This window comes from Pygoscelis adeliae, unplaced genomic scaffold (assembly GCF_000699105.1).
Source record: "Pygoscelis adeliae isolate BGI_AS28 unplaced genomic scaffold, ASM69910v1 Scaffold9, whole genome shotgun sequence".
Taxonomy (NCBI): domain Eukaryota; kingdom Metazoa; phylum Chordata; class Aves; order Sphenisciformes; family Spheniscidae; genus Pygoscelis; species Pygoscelis adeliae.
Genome location: NW_008825557.1, coordinates 2,554,176 through 2,572,952, shown reverse-complemented (window position 1 = coordinate 2,572,952; position 18,777 = coordinate 2,554,176). Strand labels below are relative to the sequence as shown.

At 39.7% G+C, this 18,777-nt stretch overlaps 1 protein-coding gene across 1 annotated transcript in view; it reads left to right on the top strand.

The window, feature by feature from the left end:
- CPED1 (cadherin-like and PC-esterase domain containing 1) overlaps positions 1–18,777 on the top strand; it is a 157,614-nt gene that overhangs the window by 26,477 nt on the left and 112,360 nt on the right. Inside the window, exons 4-5 of the mRNA XM_009332276.1 lie at positions 9,646–9,752; positions 11,650–11,725. Coding sequence (XP_009330551.1) covers positions 9,646–9,752; positions 11,650–11,725 — 183 coding nt within the window. The remainder of the gene's footprint in view (positions 1–9,645; positions 9,753–11,649; positions 11,726–18,777) is intronic.

Here is an 18,777-nt window from a genome sequence, read left to right as displayed (position 1 = left end):
AGCTATGTGCTTTAACTAGGTACCAAGTACTTCCATCCCAGAGAAGGTTAGGTCTCAGTCCCACAATGCTTTCTTGTGTGAGTGAGAAACGTATCTAGCAGCTTTGACTGTGGTACCCTACCTGATGTATTAAATGCATATAGAGTAAGAATTTCAGCATTTGGGAGCAACTAGGGTTGTAAACCTTTTTAGCCTGCATACAAGTAGAGCATACCATATTGGATTACTAGATGCTTTTGGTTTCACTGAGGCTTGCTATGCAGAAAGTACCCACGTGTGGAGAGCATACCAGAGTAATCTGAATATTCATCCAAAGCACAGTCTGTAAGCACAGCAGTGGAATGACAGGCTTGAGTGTTTGAGTTGCCCTGATGTGTTTGCCATTGGGCCAGGACTACATATTTTCCTTTTGTTTGCTATTGAACTCTACCGTAGCTCAGAAAGTATTTTGACAGCATATTTTGATAGCTTGAGTTGACAGATTATGCCATGATAAAAACTATAGGTTGTTAGAGTTACAATCTGTAATACAACTCAGTGGACAATTATTCTTAACCTGACACGGTCTCTCCCCAATAAACTAAGAACCATCTAATGCACCTGTCTTACATACTGCGGTACTCTTCTCCCCCTTCTAGACTAATATAATTTGTGAGTGTACTTTGGTTACTTTTATTTCCAGTATTGTGCTCATTCTTTGGTTGCACAGAAAAATATATGGTTATAGTTTAATAATACTGCATTTTTTTTGTGCACTACCTTTTGTTGTCTTACAGACAGTTATCTGCAAATTGAAAAACACCACTTTAAATCACTCGCTGCAGGTCTGCAAATCCTTTCATGGTTGTCTCTTATAGTAGGGTAATTTGTTGATTGAAGAAAGGATTGTTAATCTATTGCATGACTGAATGTGATATAAATGGAGAAAGGATTGTCCTGTCTCTTCTCCATTCTTGTATTTATGCCTGCAATAGGTTTCTTTTGCTTCTTTTAGAGACAGTCATCTGTCTTATATTATCAATTACTCCAGTAAGGAACATGGTAACTGGTTGACTTGGTAGGTAGGTCCAAGGCAGTTTTAGAGTCTGAGACCAGGTGGAAAAAGGAAAACATCTTGCCAAATTTGAGAAGAGTTCTGGGAGAAACAGGTAGCTCTTGGCTTATTACACTCATTTATTTTTGTACTTTTAAAATTCTGCTTTGGATTGACAAGAAAAACAGGCTTGCAGCCTGGCCCTTCCTGATGCAAGGAAACAGTAATAAAATAACTCTCTTTTTTCAGACAAGAGTGGAAGCATTATGCCTCCCCATTTGTAGTTAGACCTCACATCTCTCTGCAGTATTTGCAAAGAGATACCCAATAGTCAAGCATTGCCCTGTTTTTATGGGTGAGGCACTGCAATAGGACTTCAAATGGCTATTTCACTCCCCAAATGCTGAACTCAGATGTGACTATGCATTAATTCTTGAGCACAGGGCAATGTTTTGTGCTAAGCTGTTCAGGGACAGATGAGCTGTCCTGGGAATTAGGCTGGTTCCACTTGGTTCATGCCAGCCTCTACTCCACAAGGAATGCTACCCTTGGCGCTTCACATCCTCTTAGTTACGGGGTAACTGAGCCAAAATAAAACCCTGATCATCCTCAGGGGGGGTGAATAGTGACTGTCCTCAGGATTCCTGCAGCCCTTCCCTGGCAGCCATACAGCAACTGTACGAAGTATTTTGTGAATGAATTGACCGCGTCCAACAATCTCAGCCTCATACGTAGGGTGGGGGCTTTTTTTACACTTATAACACTATACTGCAATTAATGTGCCAAAAGATTTCAGCCTAATTTGTCTAGTTAAGCAGGTGGTTACTGGACTGGACTGTATGTAATGGCAGAGTACAGTCAGTCTCAGCAAGTAGCATGGAGCACGCTGTGTGAAACAGGGAGAGGTTTGCACATGGACAAGTGAACAGCTGCTTTCCAGAATAGTTCAGAAAATATCAGAAACCTCGCCATCTTTTCCTACACTATCTTCACTTACCAGAGTGAGCATCTCTTCGTTGTTGTTGTAGTCAGTTCAAACTGGTGATAGCTCATGACTATCAAGAACCACACCAAAAGAAAAATTAAAATACCTCCAATAAATACTTCTTTAAGGGGAAAATTCCTGCACACCTAGGTATGAGACATTTCTTTGATATCAAAAGATATCAAAAACTTATAAAAGGCAGTATCATTAACAAAGAGAAAGCATTCAGTCCAACAAGTAGCATTCTGATCTTTGCACAAGTGAGACAGCCGAGCTGCCGTAACCAGAAATAGTCTTCAAAGGATATTTTTCCCTGGAGTGTTATCAGTGAAGCTCAGATCTTCAGAGGTGTAGAATTCCCACGTCCCCAAACCCCAGCACGCAGCCTGCCTGATGCTACTGCTGTCTGAGATGCTCAGAGGCATAAAATCCAGCCCAGAGTCCAAAGCCAGGCAGTGAGGCAGTAGTTCTGTCTTTCAGACACGTGGTAGTTTTTCCACTCTAACTCTTGACTAGCAAACTGTTGGCGCCCATAAATTGACTACATTGCAGGGATGAAGCCTGCTTTGTAACACATATTCCTCTGTCTTGTGTAAAGTTTGATTTGTGCACAAGCAGCTACTTCCATAAATATGTGCCTCCTCAGCAAACTTGGTTCAATCTGTGTTCACTCCATTACCCTGCAGGAGCAGAGGAGCTTGACTTTTTTTTTTTTTAAATCCTGTAGACTATGAGGACTCATGACACACGAAGCTAAAACTTACATTCATCTTTTTTTTTTTTTACAGATCAGGATTACAACATGACAGTTTAATGCGTCAGTACCTAAATAATACCTTTTCCTGAAAATCTTCTCTTCACATCCATGCAGCTCAGAGGTGCCTGGAAATATGTTTCCTTTCAAGTAGAGCTGAAGGGAATTTCTTTTAAAAAACCATCATGTACAAATCTCAGGATCTCCCTTGGCAGGGGTTCTGTAGCCTCCTAAAGTAACATATTCCACTACTTCATCCTTGCGGTTAGAAATTTTCTTTATATAACATTTGCTGCAAATTAAAATGTTTACTTTGTATCCTGCCTCCAGTGATTAAAGAGGACAACTGATTTTGGATGGGTAAAAATTTATTCTATGGTGTAGTGGTTTAACCTCAGCCAGCAACTAAGCACCACACAGCCGCTCGCTCACTCCACCCCAGTGGGATGAGGGAGAGAATCAGAAGGGTAAAAGAGAGAAAACCCGTGGGTTGAGATAAAGACAGCAAAGCAAAAGCCGCGCATGCAAGCAAAGCAAAACATGGAATTCATTCACTCCTTCCCATGGGCAGGCAGGTGTTCAGCCATCTCCAGGAAAGCAGGACTCCATCACACGTAACGGTTACTTGGGAAGACAAATGCCATCACTCCGAACGTCCCCCGCTTCCTTCTTCTTCCCCCAGCTTTATATGCTGAGCATGATGCCATATGGTGTGGAATATCCCTTTGGTCAGTGGGGGTCAGCTGTCCCAGCCATGTCCCCTGCCAACTTCTTGTGCACCCCCAGCCTGCTCACTGGTGGGGTGGTGTGAGGAGCAGAAAAGGCCTTGACTGTGTGTAAGCACTGCTCAGCAGTAACTAAAACATCCTTGTGTTATCAACACTGTTTTCAGCACAAATCCAAAACAGAGCCCCATACTAGCTACTATGAAGAACATAAACTCTATCCCAACCAAAACCAGTACATATAGGGAAGGCATTTCCTATCACCTTAACCTTGTTTTAGAGAAAATGCATCAAAAAAAACCCCAAAATTCTTTTGATCTTCCTCATAGTTCTAACGTGTGGTAGGTAGACCCCAGCCAGTGACTAGGGACCCACCAGCTGCTCACTCACGACCCCCTGCAGCAGGATGGGGGAGACATTTGGAAGAGAAAAGGCAAGAAAAACTCCTAGGTTGAGATAAAGACAGTTTAAAAAATGAAGGGGGAAAAAAGGGGAAAAAAACCCCAAGTGATACAAAGGCAATCAGTTAGCACCCCCATCAGTAGATGGATACCCAGCCAGCCTCCAAGCAACGGCAGCTTTGGACAGACTACACCCTGGTTTTATTTCTGAGCATGGCATCATGTGGCATGGAGTATCTCTTTGGCCAGTTGGGGTCAGTTGTCCCGGCTGTGCCCCCTCCCAGCCTCTTGCCCACCCCAGCCTACTTGCCGGGGGTCAGAGTGAGACACAGAGAAGGCACTGACACTGTGCAAGCACTGCTTAGCAATAGGTAAAACATCGGTGCATTATCAACGCTGGTTTGGTCACAAATCTAAAAGACAGCACTGTGCGGGCTGCTAGGAAGAGGATTAACTCCATCCCAGTCAGGCCCAGTAGAAGGTCTTCTAAAACCCACCTTCTTCTTGTGATCCTCTACTGAAACCATGTTTTCCAAAACTGGGAAACAGTGTTACTGATGAGGCATGACCAACACCAACCGCAGCAGCAGGATTACCCTCTGTCCCTTGTATTTAACACACAAACAGGTTTGGTTGCAATTCTTAATGTCTGCGGGGTTATGATTAAAATGAAATAGTCCCTATTATTTAGAATTCCATGTGACATGGAATAAATTCAAACTGCAATTTTAAAGGAAGGGAATTCAGCTCTTTCAGTTCCAATAAATCTTTGCCAACAACTCAAAAGTTATTTGGGGATTTTTTTTTTTCCAACAGTATTATATTGTTAATTCATACGCAGTTTATGAATCTGGTTCTTTTCTGCAGTACTGCTCTCTCCATCTGATTTCTCCTTCCGAATTATGGCACTTTGAACTTGTTTTGAATTTCCTCAGGTTGAATTTCGTCCATATGTCAAAATTATTTTGAATTCTGATCATGTCTTTCAAAGTGCTTATACTTTCCCTCAACATGGTGTCATTTGCTATTTATAAATGCACTTTCTATTCCATCATTCTATCTGTTAATGAGAAATTTTAACAGAACTGAATGTACGGTGGGGTAAGCTTTGAGGTTCTGCTCCAAAAAAAATCCACTTTGATAGTGTAGAGTTCATTTTTTCAAATAGCTGTGCACTCACCTGATAGGTATGTTGTGTGGAAACAGTGTCTAAAGACTTACTAAAGTCAAACTGTTTCATCGCTACTATTTCCTTTGTTCACTAAAACAGTTACTCCATCAGAAAAAATTAGACTAGTTTTATACGATGTGTTCTTGACAAACAAATGTTGGCTGTTTCTCCTGATCTTATCCTCTAGTGCTTGTAAATTGATTATTTTTAGGGTGATGGTGTGAGCAAGTGCAAAATTGCAAATTGACTAGAAGTTAAAATAAAAATACAGCTGACCAACCTTTTCATTTCCCAGAATGAATGAAGTACAGAAAGTTGAGCATAAAAGATGGAAATTGTATTTTATTTTCAAAGTTCTTTCATTTCAAAATTCAGAATGAGGACCTTAACACTGAAAAATGAAATGTCAAGCTATGGTATTGAGATGAAACTTACTCATTTGGTTAAATCAAAGAACAGTTTTCTGTGTATATACATAAAAGATAAGAAACTCCATGGAGCTGCAGGCATCTAACGGTTTTCCTGCAAAATCCAGCCTCCAATGCCATAGCTCATGGGGAGAACATGATAATTTCAAAGGTAGGAATAAGATTACTTCATTTTAGAAATAACCTCCAGAAATTCTTGATGTTCATCTATAAAATGTATATGCTGTAAGCTTAAAACCACACTAAATCCTACAGTTCTCATTTTGTTTCTGTTCATTTTGATCTATAATATCAGAATACAAAAACTCTCTGCAGAATATTTTTACAGAAAAAGCTAAATGTTTTTGTTGGTCTCTGCATTGCTATTTCCACTGCTGCTAAAAGCTTGTTTGTTTTTCTCTCTAGATTGCTATCTTTTAGATTATTTTTCCACATTAACCATTTTAATTATTCCAAGTAACAAGTCAGCGTCCAAGCCAATGAAAACAGTGGTATCTCACTGAAAATTATAATTTGTACATTATATCAATTTTCAATTGAAGCCTATTGCTCTCTGAATGGAATAGCATGTACTTTGACTCATTGAGAATGAGAGTAATTAAAGGTGGTCACAACGGATTGGAATCAAAGTATGATTTGCTAATTGCTATCATACTTTGCTAATCCAATTAATACTGATTCTTGGATTAGCAACTGGGGTTGATATTCTCAGGTAAACATGAGATGCACATCTCGGGTACACAAACGCTTTTTAAGATGGGACTGCAAGATGGGGCTATGAAGACTGGAGGAGAGGAGGGGCAAAGAGCTGGCAAAAAAGATAGATGAATAAAAGCATCATGCTGCCAGCATAAGCCATAAGTATCCACATTAAGCTCAATTTGCCTGCATAATAAGATGTAATTCTGCAGATGAACATTCCTTGCGTAGGCAAGGCCTTAATTAACAGGCTGAACTGAAAAATCCTGGTTTGCAAAGATGCTCAGAGAGGGGATGAACATACAATTGCATATTCTCATCTTAAGTTACCACTCCCCTGCTTGTCTGAATGCAAAGTAATACAAAGCAGTAGAGACTATCTCCCTGAGGTGGGATTTCATACTGTTTAACTGATCTACTGCTCCCGCATGCTGAGCTCCACTGGTTTGCTGAATAAAGCAAACAAGATTTCTGTAACTGTAGACAAAGCCCTTTACATGGAAAAAGCTTCATGCAAATTGCTAGTAGTTAAATTGTTCAGATATGAAGTATTCATTTTAACCTTCCACTTCAAATGTCCTGTCAAAGCCCGCTTCTGGTGTGAAGTCTGCAGGAAACCAGCAAAACCGTGTATTGAAGATGGAATAATATGGACATTATTAATGCTCCTTCATGAAACATCTCTCAAAAATTTTTGAAACACGAGTTTTTCCATGCAGGTGACTTGTGTTATTACTGTCACTTTTGTTCTTCCTTTTTCTTTTATTGTAGACTGTTAGCTTACACGTTGTATCTTGCTTTACTTCAGAAATAATTTCTGTGAAAGGGATCTTCTTCTGTGTTAAAATACAGTGCCTGACAGTTTGGGATCCTTTGCCTGGGCCATTTGGTGTTACTGGAATATTAATAACGCTAGCACTTTTCGCTGAGATATAGTTTTATAATTATTACATTTGCAGAAGGGAGACAGACTCACAGTCTCATGATCATAGATGTTGATTTTCCACAAAAAGTTAAGCTGTGAGAGGAATGACACGGGCAATTTCTAGGCTATATCTATTCACAGAAGAGTCTGCTCAAAAACTAAATAACTGTTGTAACACATGCCTCATTCTTGTTTGTTTTCCAAGAACATTTTTTCACGTGTGCTTGATTAGGAATGTATTGATACATTTAAATAGAAGTCAGACTGCTCTGCCAGCCTGAATCTGAGAGACAGCACTAGGTGTACGCTGTTTTTCTAATAGGAAGTCTCCTGTATTCTATAAATAGACATGTTTCAGTTCTGATTGTTCTGTACTAAAATAACTGGCTAGATGTCTAATTACTCTCAGCAGAAAACACAAATAATGGCAGGCATTCAACCCCTCCTGAAAAATTGTTCCTAGCAGTTAACTGTTGTAGTTCCTGGGCCCTGGCTCAGAAGCATGCTCGGTCTGAGGGCCCTTTTTCCTTTCCCTTTTCTTTTCTTCGGTGCGTTCATATCGATCACTCTGCTGTGTCCTAAAGGCAAATGATACACAGTGCAGCATATCCTTTGGAGTCAGGGATCAAATTCATCCCTGGCCAGGATGTGTAACAATAAACGAGGGAAGGAAATTAACTGCTTCTGAAAAATGGGAGTTCCCTCCAGCTCCCTTTCAATTTGCACACAGCTAGGCATTGTGCTTTATATGTAATTATAATGATTTATTCAAAGGTGTTTGGTAGTCTAAGGCGTAACATCTTGCTTATCTGATAATTACATAGCTGGTGAGGTCATCAAGTAGGTTGTTAAAACTGTCAATCATCTTTTGCACTAAAATGAAGTCTTTGCTTGTATGTTTCTTTAATGTTTCATTTATTTGCTATCATCTGTGCCATTTTTATCTACCTGCAGTTTTTTGTTTGTTTCTTTCACAAAGGAGCACGTAGTGAATCTTTCTTGCCCAAATATCACATGCCTTAATTATTTTTATACCCTAATACTGATTCTCATAATGTGAAATTAAAGAATTCTTTACAGTAATGGATGCAGCATAACTGAAAATTCATCTCTTCAGCTTTGTCACACTGCTTATAAACCTAAAAAAGGTGATAGTTACTTTCGTAGTCCTGGACCCGTTCTGCATAATAAGTTCATTACTGTACCTAATGTAAATTGAGTGTTAGATCTCCTTAAGTGAAATCTTCACCCTGCTTGGCATTTGCGATTGTGATTGGGATAGGAAAAAATTACATTTGGAGAGGGAAATCTGCCAAAATAAATATCTCTGTGGGCCATCAGTGGGACCAAATTTAGGGGGTAATCTAATAAAATTAGGAAGGTATCACAGATGGATAGGACAAAATGGAATAAAATGCATATAATCTTCCCAACCTTGGGAAAAAGAACCAACCAACCAGTCACTGAAATAGCTGTACTGCAAAGAGCTTTGACCTAATGCTGTACCCTGCCTTGGATGCTGTACAGCTTCTCTGGCTGCCCTTTCTGTTTGGAAGTTCTTTATTTCTGATTGTGATCCTGTCACTGAAATGGTTTACCCTTTATTGAACATATTCGTGGTGTTCTCAACAGATGTAGTGATTCTGTTAATCTTTTGAGAGATGCCACTATCTCTAACTAGTCCAGATTATGAAGGCTGTATACAGAACAAAACAAATAACCATTTGAGGTTGCTGACCAAGCTCTTTTGAAGCTACATTGGCATTTCTATACCACATCACATGCTGTGATATGGGTAAACGCCAGGACCTATTTGTATCTTCTAATCCATAATGGTGTTTTAATTGGTGCAATTTAGTTTTGTCTCTTCTTCAAGCAGTCAGCTCTTGACTCCCGTGTTCCTTGTTTCCTGATGATAGAACCCCATGGTCTCACAGGTTAGCTTTGCCCTAGAAAGGAAGCATCAGAACTATCTCAGAAGCTAGCTACTTGCTCAGTGCAACTTAATTCCCACTTGTATACCAGTTCTAGATGTTGGCAATCTGGTGTCTAATATTTAGGAAGCCGCTACACCAAAATTCAGGTTAGAAATTCCTGCTTTTTAGTATTTCTTCCTGTAAAATTTACTTCCCATTAATGAAAGACCTCAGAAGATCACACTGCATATAGTGGATGTGTGTTATAAGTGTACATGTTGAGGAGGTCAGAAAAAAGAACAAATTAAAGCAGCACCATGTTATCGAACTTTTTCATTTCTGAATGCTAAACAGGTCAGACACCAGAGGACTGGACATCAGTAGGCAGGTATAACAGGAGGTGCCAACTGTGAAATACCTAAATATAGTTCCAAAGCTTGAACAGTGGTAGTGAATATGTCTTTTTCCCTTCTGCCACCTGTAGCTGTTCATGTACTTAGCACTCCAACAGTTTGCTATTCCTCAGGATTTGGCTCTAAGTATTTTTTGTGCAAATAGGAATTGCATGATATTTTCTTTCTCAATACGCTTCTTTTCTTTCCTGATAGGTCGTATAAGCCCTTGGGATCTTTTGATCTGCTTATCTGCCAGAAAAAATGATGGTACTGGCTGCATTCAAATAGAAGACTTGCATCGTCTAGAATTATTCCAGAAGGTACGAGATTATTGTGTTATCCTTTGTGGGAATGAGAGGACAGGGCTATCCCAAATTTTCAGCACTCACTCATAAAAAGAAAAGTATCTGATGCTTATTTTATACTGCAGCAGCACGGTTTAACAGCAATAAAAAAGTTTTTTCAAGTTTCCTATCTACTGAGAAATACTTGTCAGATACCAACATTTCATTCTCTTTATATCACAGCCAGTGATCAAAAGCAATTTCTCATTTGGACGTAGTATGTTATTTTGCATGTAAGTATTTCAGTGTAAATACTGAAAATTGTTACAACTGAGTGTCAAGTTTTCCTTTTCTCTTCTTTAGCTTGAACTTTTGCATTCTTGGCCACCCTGAACCAGCATGTCAGGCAGCAAAAGTGTCTACAGAAGTCAAGGGAAATTTAAACAATTTACCCTATTGGAAAAAGAGAATTTGGAAATGGGGAGAAACAACTAGCCAATGCATGCAATATTTCAGAGTAATAGCATAAGCAGAAGATAAAGCTGGACTAATTTAGCCTTCACCTCTTATATTAGTATTGAGTTTCATCTAATGTAATTGCTCCTTTGTAAACATAATTTAGGCATCTCTCCAAACAATGACAGTGCTCCTACAATTGATAATGTGTGAGCTGGACCAGTGTCCTCCTCCAGGGCCTTCATTGGAGTTCCTTGCTCTAGCACTGCAATCTGCCTACTCACAGTCCAAAGCATCAGTGGTGCCAATATTTCTTGGTATTTTCAGGATTGTTTATTTTTTTTTCACTTGAGTATGTTGTGGGCACAGTTTAGGTTACTTAGATATGCAAATGTATAAATAAGCACCTGACCTGTTGGTGAAAATATGTAAGTGATTTAAACTGAGGGCTTTGTTTGAAAAAACATGACTGAACTATGGATAAAGCTTGGCTTATATTTCAAGGACAATGGCACAGATAATGGTGAGACCCAAAAGTATAAGCTCTGAGTTGAGGGACTGGGAGAAGTAGAGCTGCTTTTAAAAGGTATTTAGTTCAGGTATGAAGTTCATGAGGATGCAAAAAAACTGTGCGTCCACAGAAGTCAGAGCTAGGAGCATGTACACTGAGGTTCCCTGGGACAGGATACCTTATCTAAGTGTATCCAAAGTGAAATTTTTATAGCAGTGCTAGTTTGCTAGAAATATACGTGCTTTGGATTCAGGTCTTGGATCATAAAACATCCCAGGCTTCTGCAAACTGCTTTTTGCTCATTCTACCCATATTATCATATCTGAGCCTCTAATACTATGCAATATAATAATCCTTACAGCACTCTGCAATGTCCAGAAGTTTCACTCATGAATAACTGAGACATAAGGTGATCAAAGGAATTGTCCAAGTTCCCTCAGGAAGTCTGCAGCACAGCAGGGACTTAAACCAGATGGCCCATATCTCCGGATAAGTTTAAATATTGGGCTAACATTACTTGCTGCTGGCATGTCCATACCACGGTGCAACACAGTTCTTTGTTGCAGAGCCTGGATGTGGTTTAGCTACATTAGCTTACCACCGTTCCCAAGCACAGCAATTCAAGAGGCTATTTCCATGCAGTGAGAGACAGTGATTGATAACTGGCAGAGAACAGAGAAGCTGCAGAAACTGAAAAGGGGGCAGGGAACGGGTGAAAACTCAGCAGTCAGGAGGAGAGCCATTAAGTCTAAAATTTTGTTTTGTGATGGCCATAAAGGAAGAGCCCATACTTTAACTTCATTATCCCATATTGTAGGAATGGCAAAGTTGTAATTCACTATTGACACTGACAGGAGTTTTGTACATGAGGTGTGTCTGATAAATTAAACACAAACCCATTGAAGGCTCTGGGAAAAAGAGCAATTTTCTGAATGAAATCATTAAAGCTTCTCTTTTTATGTACAGGTAAACCTAATTCCAGAAATTCAGCATTTCCTTTGCAGAAAAGAGGGATTATGCCAGATAACAAAAGCCTTTTCAGGTAACCTAATTTCTTCAAATTTGTGTATGTGATGATGGTCTTTTAATAGTTGTCACAGGAAGTCTCTGAAATGACACTGTCAGGCTTACAATTCCTTTTTATTTTTAGTCACGAATGCGTAGGGGGAAAAAAATGAAACAAGAAAGATAATCCATTTCAGACGCCACTTAAATACGAATGACAGTTATGCAGTATCTTTTCAGGTAAAGATATTGCATTGTTTAGCCATTGCACACTGCAGAAATAATTTGGCTATAAGTGTCTTATTTTTGGACTGTTTTGTGTTAATACAATGTATTGGTGTTTACACTTCAAAGCCCTGGGTTCGGTGTAATATGTTTGTTCAGCTTTACAAAAATGTTGTGGCATGGAGAAGGAGTAGGAGTCAGAGTTTGGTTCCCATCCAGACATAGCTTACTGATAAAAAGCCTTTGTGTATTAAGATCATCAACCAGAAAAGTTTAAAGGTTATGGGCCAGTTGCCAGAGAATTCTAATTTACTATGGTTGAAATTCAGCTTTGAACAGAAACTGGAAAAAACTGTTGTGCACCGTATTAGGTCTATTTAAACTACAGAGGGACACATTCTGAGCTCAGTTACACCACTAAATATCCAACATCATTGCTATTTTGGATATATGATCTATCCTATATAAACTTTGCTTATAAGAAATCTTGTCTTTTTTTTTTTTTTTGTAATCCAGTAACAACCAACCCCACATTTATTCCATTAGTATTTAGCCTTGTTTGCAGACAAATATACAAGATTGATCAGTCTCGTCTCTTCTCTTCCCTTCCCTTTCACCTTTTATATATTTGCAATATTTAGCACATAAGAGAAAGATGCATAACATCTCATTTAACCATTTAGAAGTCAGATATCTTCTGCACCAGTATTCTAGTCTTCCCCTTAAGCCAGTGGAGAGAGAGGGGCACTTTCAAACACTACTTAATTTTATCCTAAACTATGTGTTTAAAATAGGTGTGTTGAATTACCCTCTGCAGGTACTTACTACCCAATTAACTCTCACCACTGACTGTAAATGGAGCCTAGACAAGTAGCTTAGATTAAGTACCTGACACTTGGATGCTTGACTAAAGTTGAGGTTAGGTGGTTCCTAACCTAAGCATACCATATTTTCCCTTTTAATTTTTTTACTGTTTCATTTAAAGATTGATCAATATTTAAAACTTATGTGAAGCGTTTCCTTTTATAGAACTGTATGTTGAGAGTCAGTTTAAATTGGACATTTCTATTTTCCTGGTGCAGTAAATTGTCAAAACTGATCATAAGGAACATGCAGTATAAGGAACATCTATCCAGGTCCCATGAGAGCCCTTTATCATGAAGTCATTTTACACCAGGTAGGTGATATATTCTGTTTTGGCTGAGTTTTAAGCATGCCTTCAGTGATGCCTAGTGCCTTGGTTCCCTTGCACTGGAAAGTGAATTAGAAAGTATTCTGAATAGTACTGGTTTCAGACAAACCTGAGCAGATTTCTAAAAATGTCAAGGACTTCAGGAATTGGTAGTTCCTACTTGTGTTGTAACAGACTGCCTTTAAAAAACATCGGTTTGCCCTGATACTTGGAGAAAGGCCAATTGCAGTGGTTTTATTATTTTGCTACCGCAAAACCACAAACACAAGAGGCACTCACCACACACACAGCTTTCCCCTTAAAATATGCACATTTTCACTGGTGTCCATAAACTATGGTACAAGCCACTTTGTATATGTGGTCTGTTAAGTGGTTCAGCGTTTTCTCCTCTTTAGGGAAGGGCCATTTGTAAACATGTTATTCCATGCCAGGAAAGCAAAGAGAAAAGCCCTTCTAAGTGATGCCGAAATCCCATTGAAATCAAGGTAGTGTGTGTGCTTGGCAGCAGGGGTCTGAGTCCTACTCACCCAGTAACAGAGGATTATTGTAGCAGTCTGCTGAAGGACTGTCAGATAGAAAAAGGCCCAGGCCTCACCATTCAGTTAGCAGTAAAAAAGACTTTGAACCTAAATTAGCTGCAGTGTTTTAAAGTAAAAAAAAAATCCATCTCTTAAATCTAGGTGTCTCCACATCAGCATGTGGTCTAGGGGCTGAGGTAGCTGTTTCAACACAAGGGTCTCATGCCACTTGAGATGCCATGGAGAGTCCAAGACGCCCAGTAGGATGGGCAGATTTGGCACAAAACCTATGTCTTTTTGGTCCAGCAGCTGGAGGCTCAGAGGGATATCCTATGGTGTCCTAGAAGGCAATAGATATCTATGTGTGGGTACCTGAGTTTAACGCTTGGTATCTAAGCTCCCGAAATTAACAGAAGTACAGTTTAGAGTGAGCAAGCCCAAAAAGGCATTTACTTCCAGCATAATTTACAGTTAGCTGAATTGCTCCACATTGACTGTATAGACTACACTGACGTCCACAGACAGGAATGGGAACTTAGACTGTGGCACACAGGGGGTCATCTTTGTATAGACCAGACCTCAGTGTCTCAATCTAGAAATGAATCTCATTCAGTATCACTGGATATGTGACATCTAATTTACTATGCGTGGAATTCACCCACAGAAGGTGAAATTAGAATCAGAAGGGTAAATCATTTGATTTCAGGTTAAGAGGACAAAAAGGTATAAGTTAAAGCAAATTTCTAGAGCCAAGATTTCAGATACTCTCCTCCCCTTCCATTCATCTGATAAAGCCAGCTCTTTCCACTTCTTTCTTCTGCTTGCATCCTCCGACAGGCCTTTCTTTCCAACAACAGCAAAGTTGCAAATTATTAGGATTTGTTTGAGCCTCAATTTTAAAATTATTGGGGAAAGAATGGTTTTCATCAGTATTTCCTCCACAGAAGAGTTTGTTTCCTTTCAAATCAGTCATGTACTTTCACTCCTGTGTGTTTGAGTCAACAGGGCTTCTCTGCAATTCCTGTTGAAAAGGATCAGTTGGTTTGTTATTACTGTGTTTGTCATTTAGTCAGCCCTCCAAGGAGCCAAGCAATTTCCTGTAAAAGTGAAAACACAAAGTTGCTGCTCTAAGAATTATGTGATCTAATTAAAGACATGCTAAGTTGTAGAAAGAAATATCAGGCAGCAAGGCTGAGAGAATGGGATTACTGGATTCACTGTGGGTGTGACAGTGTTGATATTGATAAGCAGTGGGTACAAGGATAAAGGTTATTTTTTAAAAAGATGTTATTCTATTTGTTGTTGTGCAACTCTTAAGTTGCTAGCTTTTGTATTTAAGAGAGCATGCCCCTTCTCATACCCCTGTAGTATCACTATAGGAAAGAAAATGAGTTGTAGAAAATATCAGGTCAGTGCTTGTTTCTTTGTTTTGTCTCTTTAATGGTAAATCTTTTTGTCAGTCTGAAAATTCAGATTGGTTCTATCTGTATGGGGGGAAAAATTATGCACATACCAGTGATGACTGCTTTTTAGGAGACAGGAGAGAAGCTGGGAAGAGAAAAAAGGTTAGGAAAATCAGACTGGAAGAAGGGTCTAGAGGAGCAAAAAGGTAAAAAATACGTGATGTGTGTCGGTAAATTGGATTGAGTAAGAGAAGGAGTTGCTGGAGCATGGATACATGTGGCAGTGGGTTTGTGATGAGGCATAAGAATGGTAATGGATCTTAAAATTCAACATGGAGGACACTGATAAGTGCTTGCTGCTCAGTCTGAGAAGATTGGTTTCACTCCTGCTTTTGCAGGGCATTTGGCCCAGTTTTTAATCAGGTGCCTGATGTCTGCTCGCTATATGGGACTTGGGCCATGAGGAGGTTCTGGTACGGCTATTGAATGACCAAGGAAGGCTCCTGGCATTTATTGCTCAGGTCAGCAAAAGCTGCAGCTATTGCAGTGATCTGTGAATGAAATCTTCCTGCAAACCCTAACCTAGAAGCTCTCTGATGTTGGAGAATGACTGGCAAAGAGATTTCAGGTGTTCATGCTTGGTATCCCACCACAGGGGGGCTGAGAACCGGGCTTGGCTGCCTCCTGGAACTACTCTTGGCTGAGAGATGGAGAGGACTAAGGTCGACAATGTGAGCAGAATTGCCCAGCCTCAGTTTAAGGCACAGGAAAGACATCCTGATGTAGGCACAACAAATACTCTTTTTGGCAGGTTTTGCCTGGGAAAATGCTTATAGCATTGCCTCCCTGATCTTCCTGTTCCCTAAGCAATCTAGACTAGTCTGTCTTTCCACATAAACATTTGTCTTGCTTCATCACTTCCAGGGCCCAGCCTGTGCCATGCATAGCTGTTTTCTCTACCCATCCAGATCACCAATTCTTTTTAAAGTAATACTTTTGCTGTACGCCTTCCTTCTGCATTTCTTTTTATTAGTGTCACTAGTGCAGAGACTTTATGAGTGTCTACCAGTCTTGAGTGCTTCCTTGGTCACCCGTGGGGCTGGCCAACAGTGTTAATCACCCAGAAGGTCTTGGGGTAGGCACGACCCTAATGAAATTGGGTGGGAGGGAGAGCCAAGATAGTCCAGCTGTGTGACTGTGCTCTCACTGTGATATGTTTACTGTCTGGTGCTAACCCCATGCCAGCTTTCCTCTCCCCCTGCTTAGCAAATCTGCCCTGCCTGTCCCTTGCATTTTTTTTTGAAGGGTGATGAGGTGAGGGGAGGAAGCAAGGTCCGATAGGGCCACCTATGTAAAAGAGAAATTATAGATTAAATTTATTTTCTGTTGTAGTAATTCAACATCTTTGTGACAGGAACATGCTTCTGTATAGTGGGATGCATTTCTTTTGCCAGTTGGCCCTTATAAATGTCCGCACACCAGTTGTGATCAGTTTTGTGCCTATTACCTTTCTGCTACTGACGTTGCTAAGAGCCTCAAGAATGGCCAATAAAATCAGCATCTGATTCTTTTGAGTTAATTTGATTATAAACTACATGGGGCAGGATTTTCTTTGTTTTACAACAGGGTCAGTTCTCAGCTAGGATGAAAATGTACTTCTGTAATAACAACAAATATGAAGAGGCTGAAAAGAAGTAAAGCAGCTAAATGAATTTAATTACTATTAAATATAGAATATTCTATATTCTACCTTGTTACTAGTACAGAATTGTAGCTGTACCTCTAATCATGTAACAGTCAGCCAGCAGTTTCACTGAGTTGCCTTTTCCAGAGTTTTATAGCTTATCTGTAAATTTAACTTCTAGTATGAAGGGTGCACACAGAAGCAGCCCTTCCAGAAAATAATGAAAAAAAAACCTTTATCTTTTAACTGTGAGGATGCTTTAGGGATGAAGAAGCAAACACTGTATTTAATAAATAGTTTTCCATGCACCTGCCGAAACAGAGAAGCAAAAAACATGGTAAATGATTAATCTAAACTGAAGCTGTATTTGCTGATGTTTTTAAAGGGGAAAATAAACAACACGTGCATTTCAAAATAACGTGCTATCATCATTTTGTCTTTTTCACTCTGAAACCTCACAGGTGTTTCTTAGCATGAAGTTCAATGCATTCCAACCCACAGTTTAAATTCCTTTCCCTCTAGATCTGCTTTACTATAAACACTTTTTTATACTAAACATATTTTAGATAGTTTAAATTTCCAGAAATGACTACTAGTTTGAGATTTCTCCATTCTAAATATTCAGGGTGCGTTGCTTTGTGATTACCTGTATTACAGACGGAGGGATCACTGCATTTTTTGAATATGAAAACCTTTTAAGGACAGCTAGATCAATAGTCAGTAGTGGGTGGGATATTGAACCTGCAGCAATGTGCACATCGCAAATGAAGCTTATAACACGTCAAAACCATCGCAGGAGTGTTAAGTATCAAGCAAGAAATCATATTCCTGTGAAATCAATGGAAATTTTGCCAGGACTTCACTGGGGGCCAGGATTGCCCTTAGTCTTCCTAGCTTCCTTCAAATACTCAGCATCTGCTTTGAGTTTCACAGCCACCCTTTTCTAAATGCATAGGTTATAAAACTGAGTGTTAAAGGTTCTCTCTCTTTCTTTAGCAACCTCAAGGCATAACGTGTAAGCCATAGGAGAGTACTAATCTTTGTTTCAGAGTCTTTTCACCCGATAGGTCAAATGGGTAACAGGAGGCAATTAAATGGAATAGGTCTGCTTTCTGTGACAAGCCTGCAATGACCTCAAGGCATGTAGCAGCAGTAGTTCAACTGAAATCATCCATCCTCCAAAATCAACACTGAAAAATGAAAAAAATGCACTTTTAATGCTCATTGCTTTCATGGTTATGCAGCTAGAGCAGGTTGCCATACATGACTGAGCAAAAGGTACTGGATAGTAGGCTTTATTTTTGTCAAAATCCCCTAGTCCTGGAGGTGTTCGGAAGTCTGCCTAAGAGTCTATGAAAGCTTTTTAAGCATCTCTTGATGTGAAGCAATCTTTGCAGCTGTTTAACACACCATTCCAACCTACAAAGGCTGGAAAATTGCCCAGCTGTAAATACTAGAAGAGGACCAGTTTGTAGCAATGCAGCTTGCCCAGTCTGTATCAGAAATAAGCTCGTTGTGCTCCAGCAGCCCACACCAGTCAGGCAGCTGGATGATCCCAGCACAGGATGCAATATGAAGTTCTTCTAACTCACCGAGATGCCCTGTCAGAGAGCAAATGTGCAAGGCTGAGAGAGAGGACTTGTTATCAGTCCTTCCTGAATGTTGTGCTGCAGAAACTGCTGAGAAATAACATGAGGTGATTATCATTCTTCTTTTTTCCTGTGTGAGAGAATTCAGGCTCCTGCTAGAGACAGACTACCACTATGAAAATCTAGGAAGAAGTTCAGAAGGCTTCTATGCAGATGGAAACTCTCCTGTATACTTTCAGGATTAATGTACTTTCATGCTCTAAATTGATGTTTTTTCCTGCTAAAAAGAAAAGCAATTGAATGAAGACTCTGCAAGTACAAATGTGCTGAGCTTACAATGTTCTTTATGAAAGAAATGAACAATGTGCTGGGCTCAGAACAAAGCACAGCACCTTAGTTGCATTTCATCCCATCTCTAGCTTTGCGCTTCATTAAACAACCAGGATCTCCCAAGGTGATTCAATTGCTCTTGAAATGT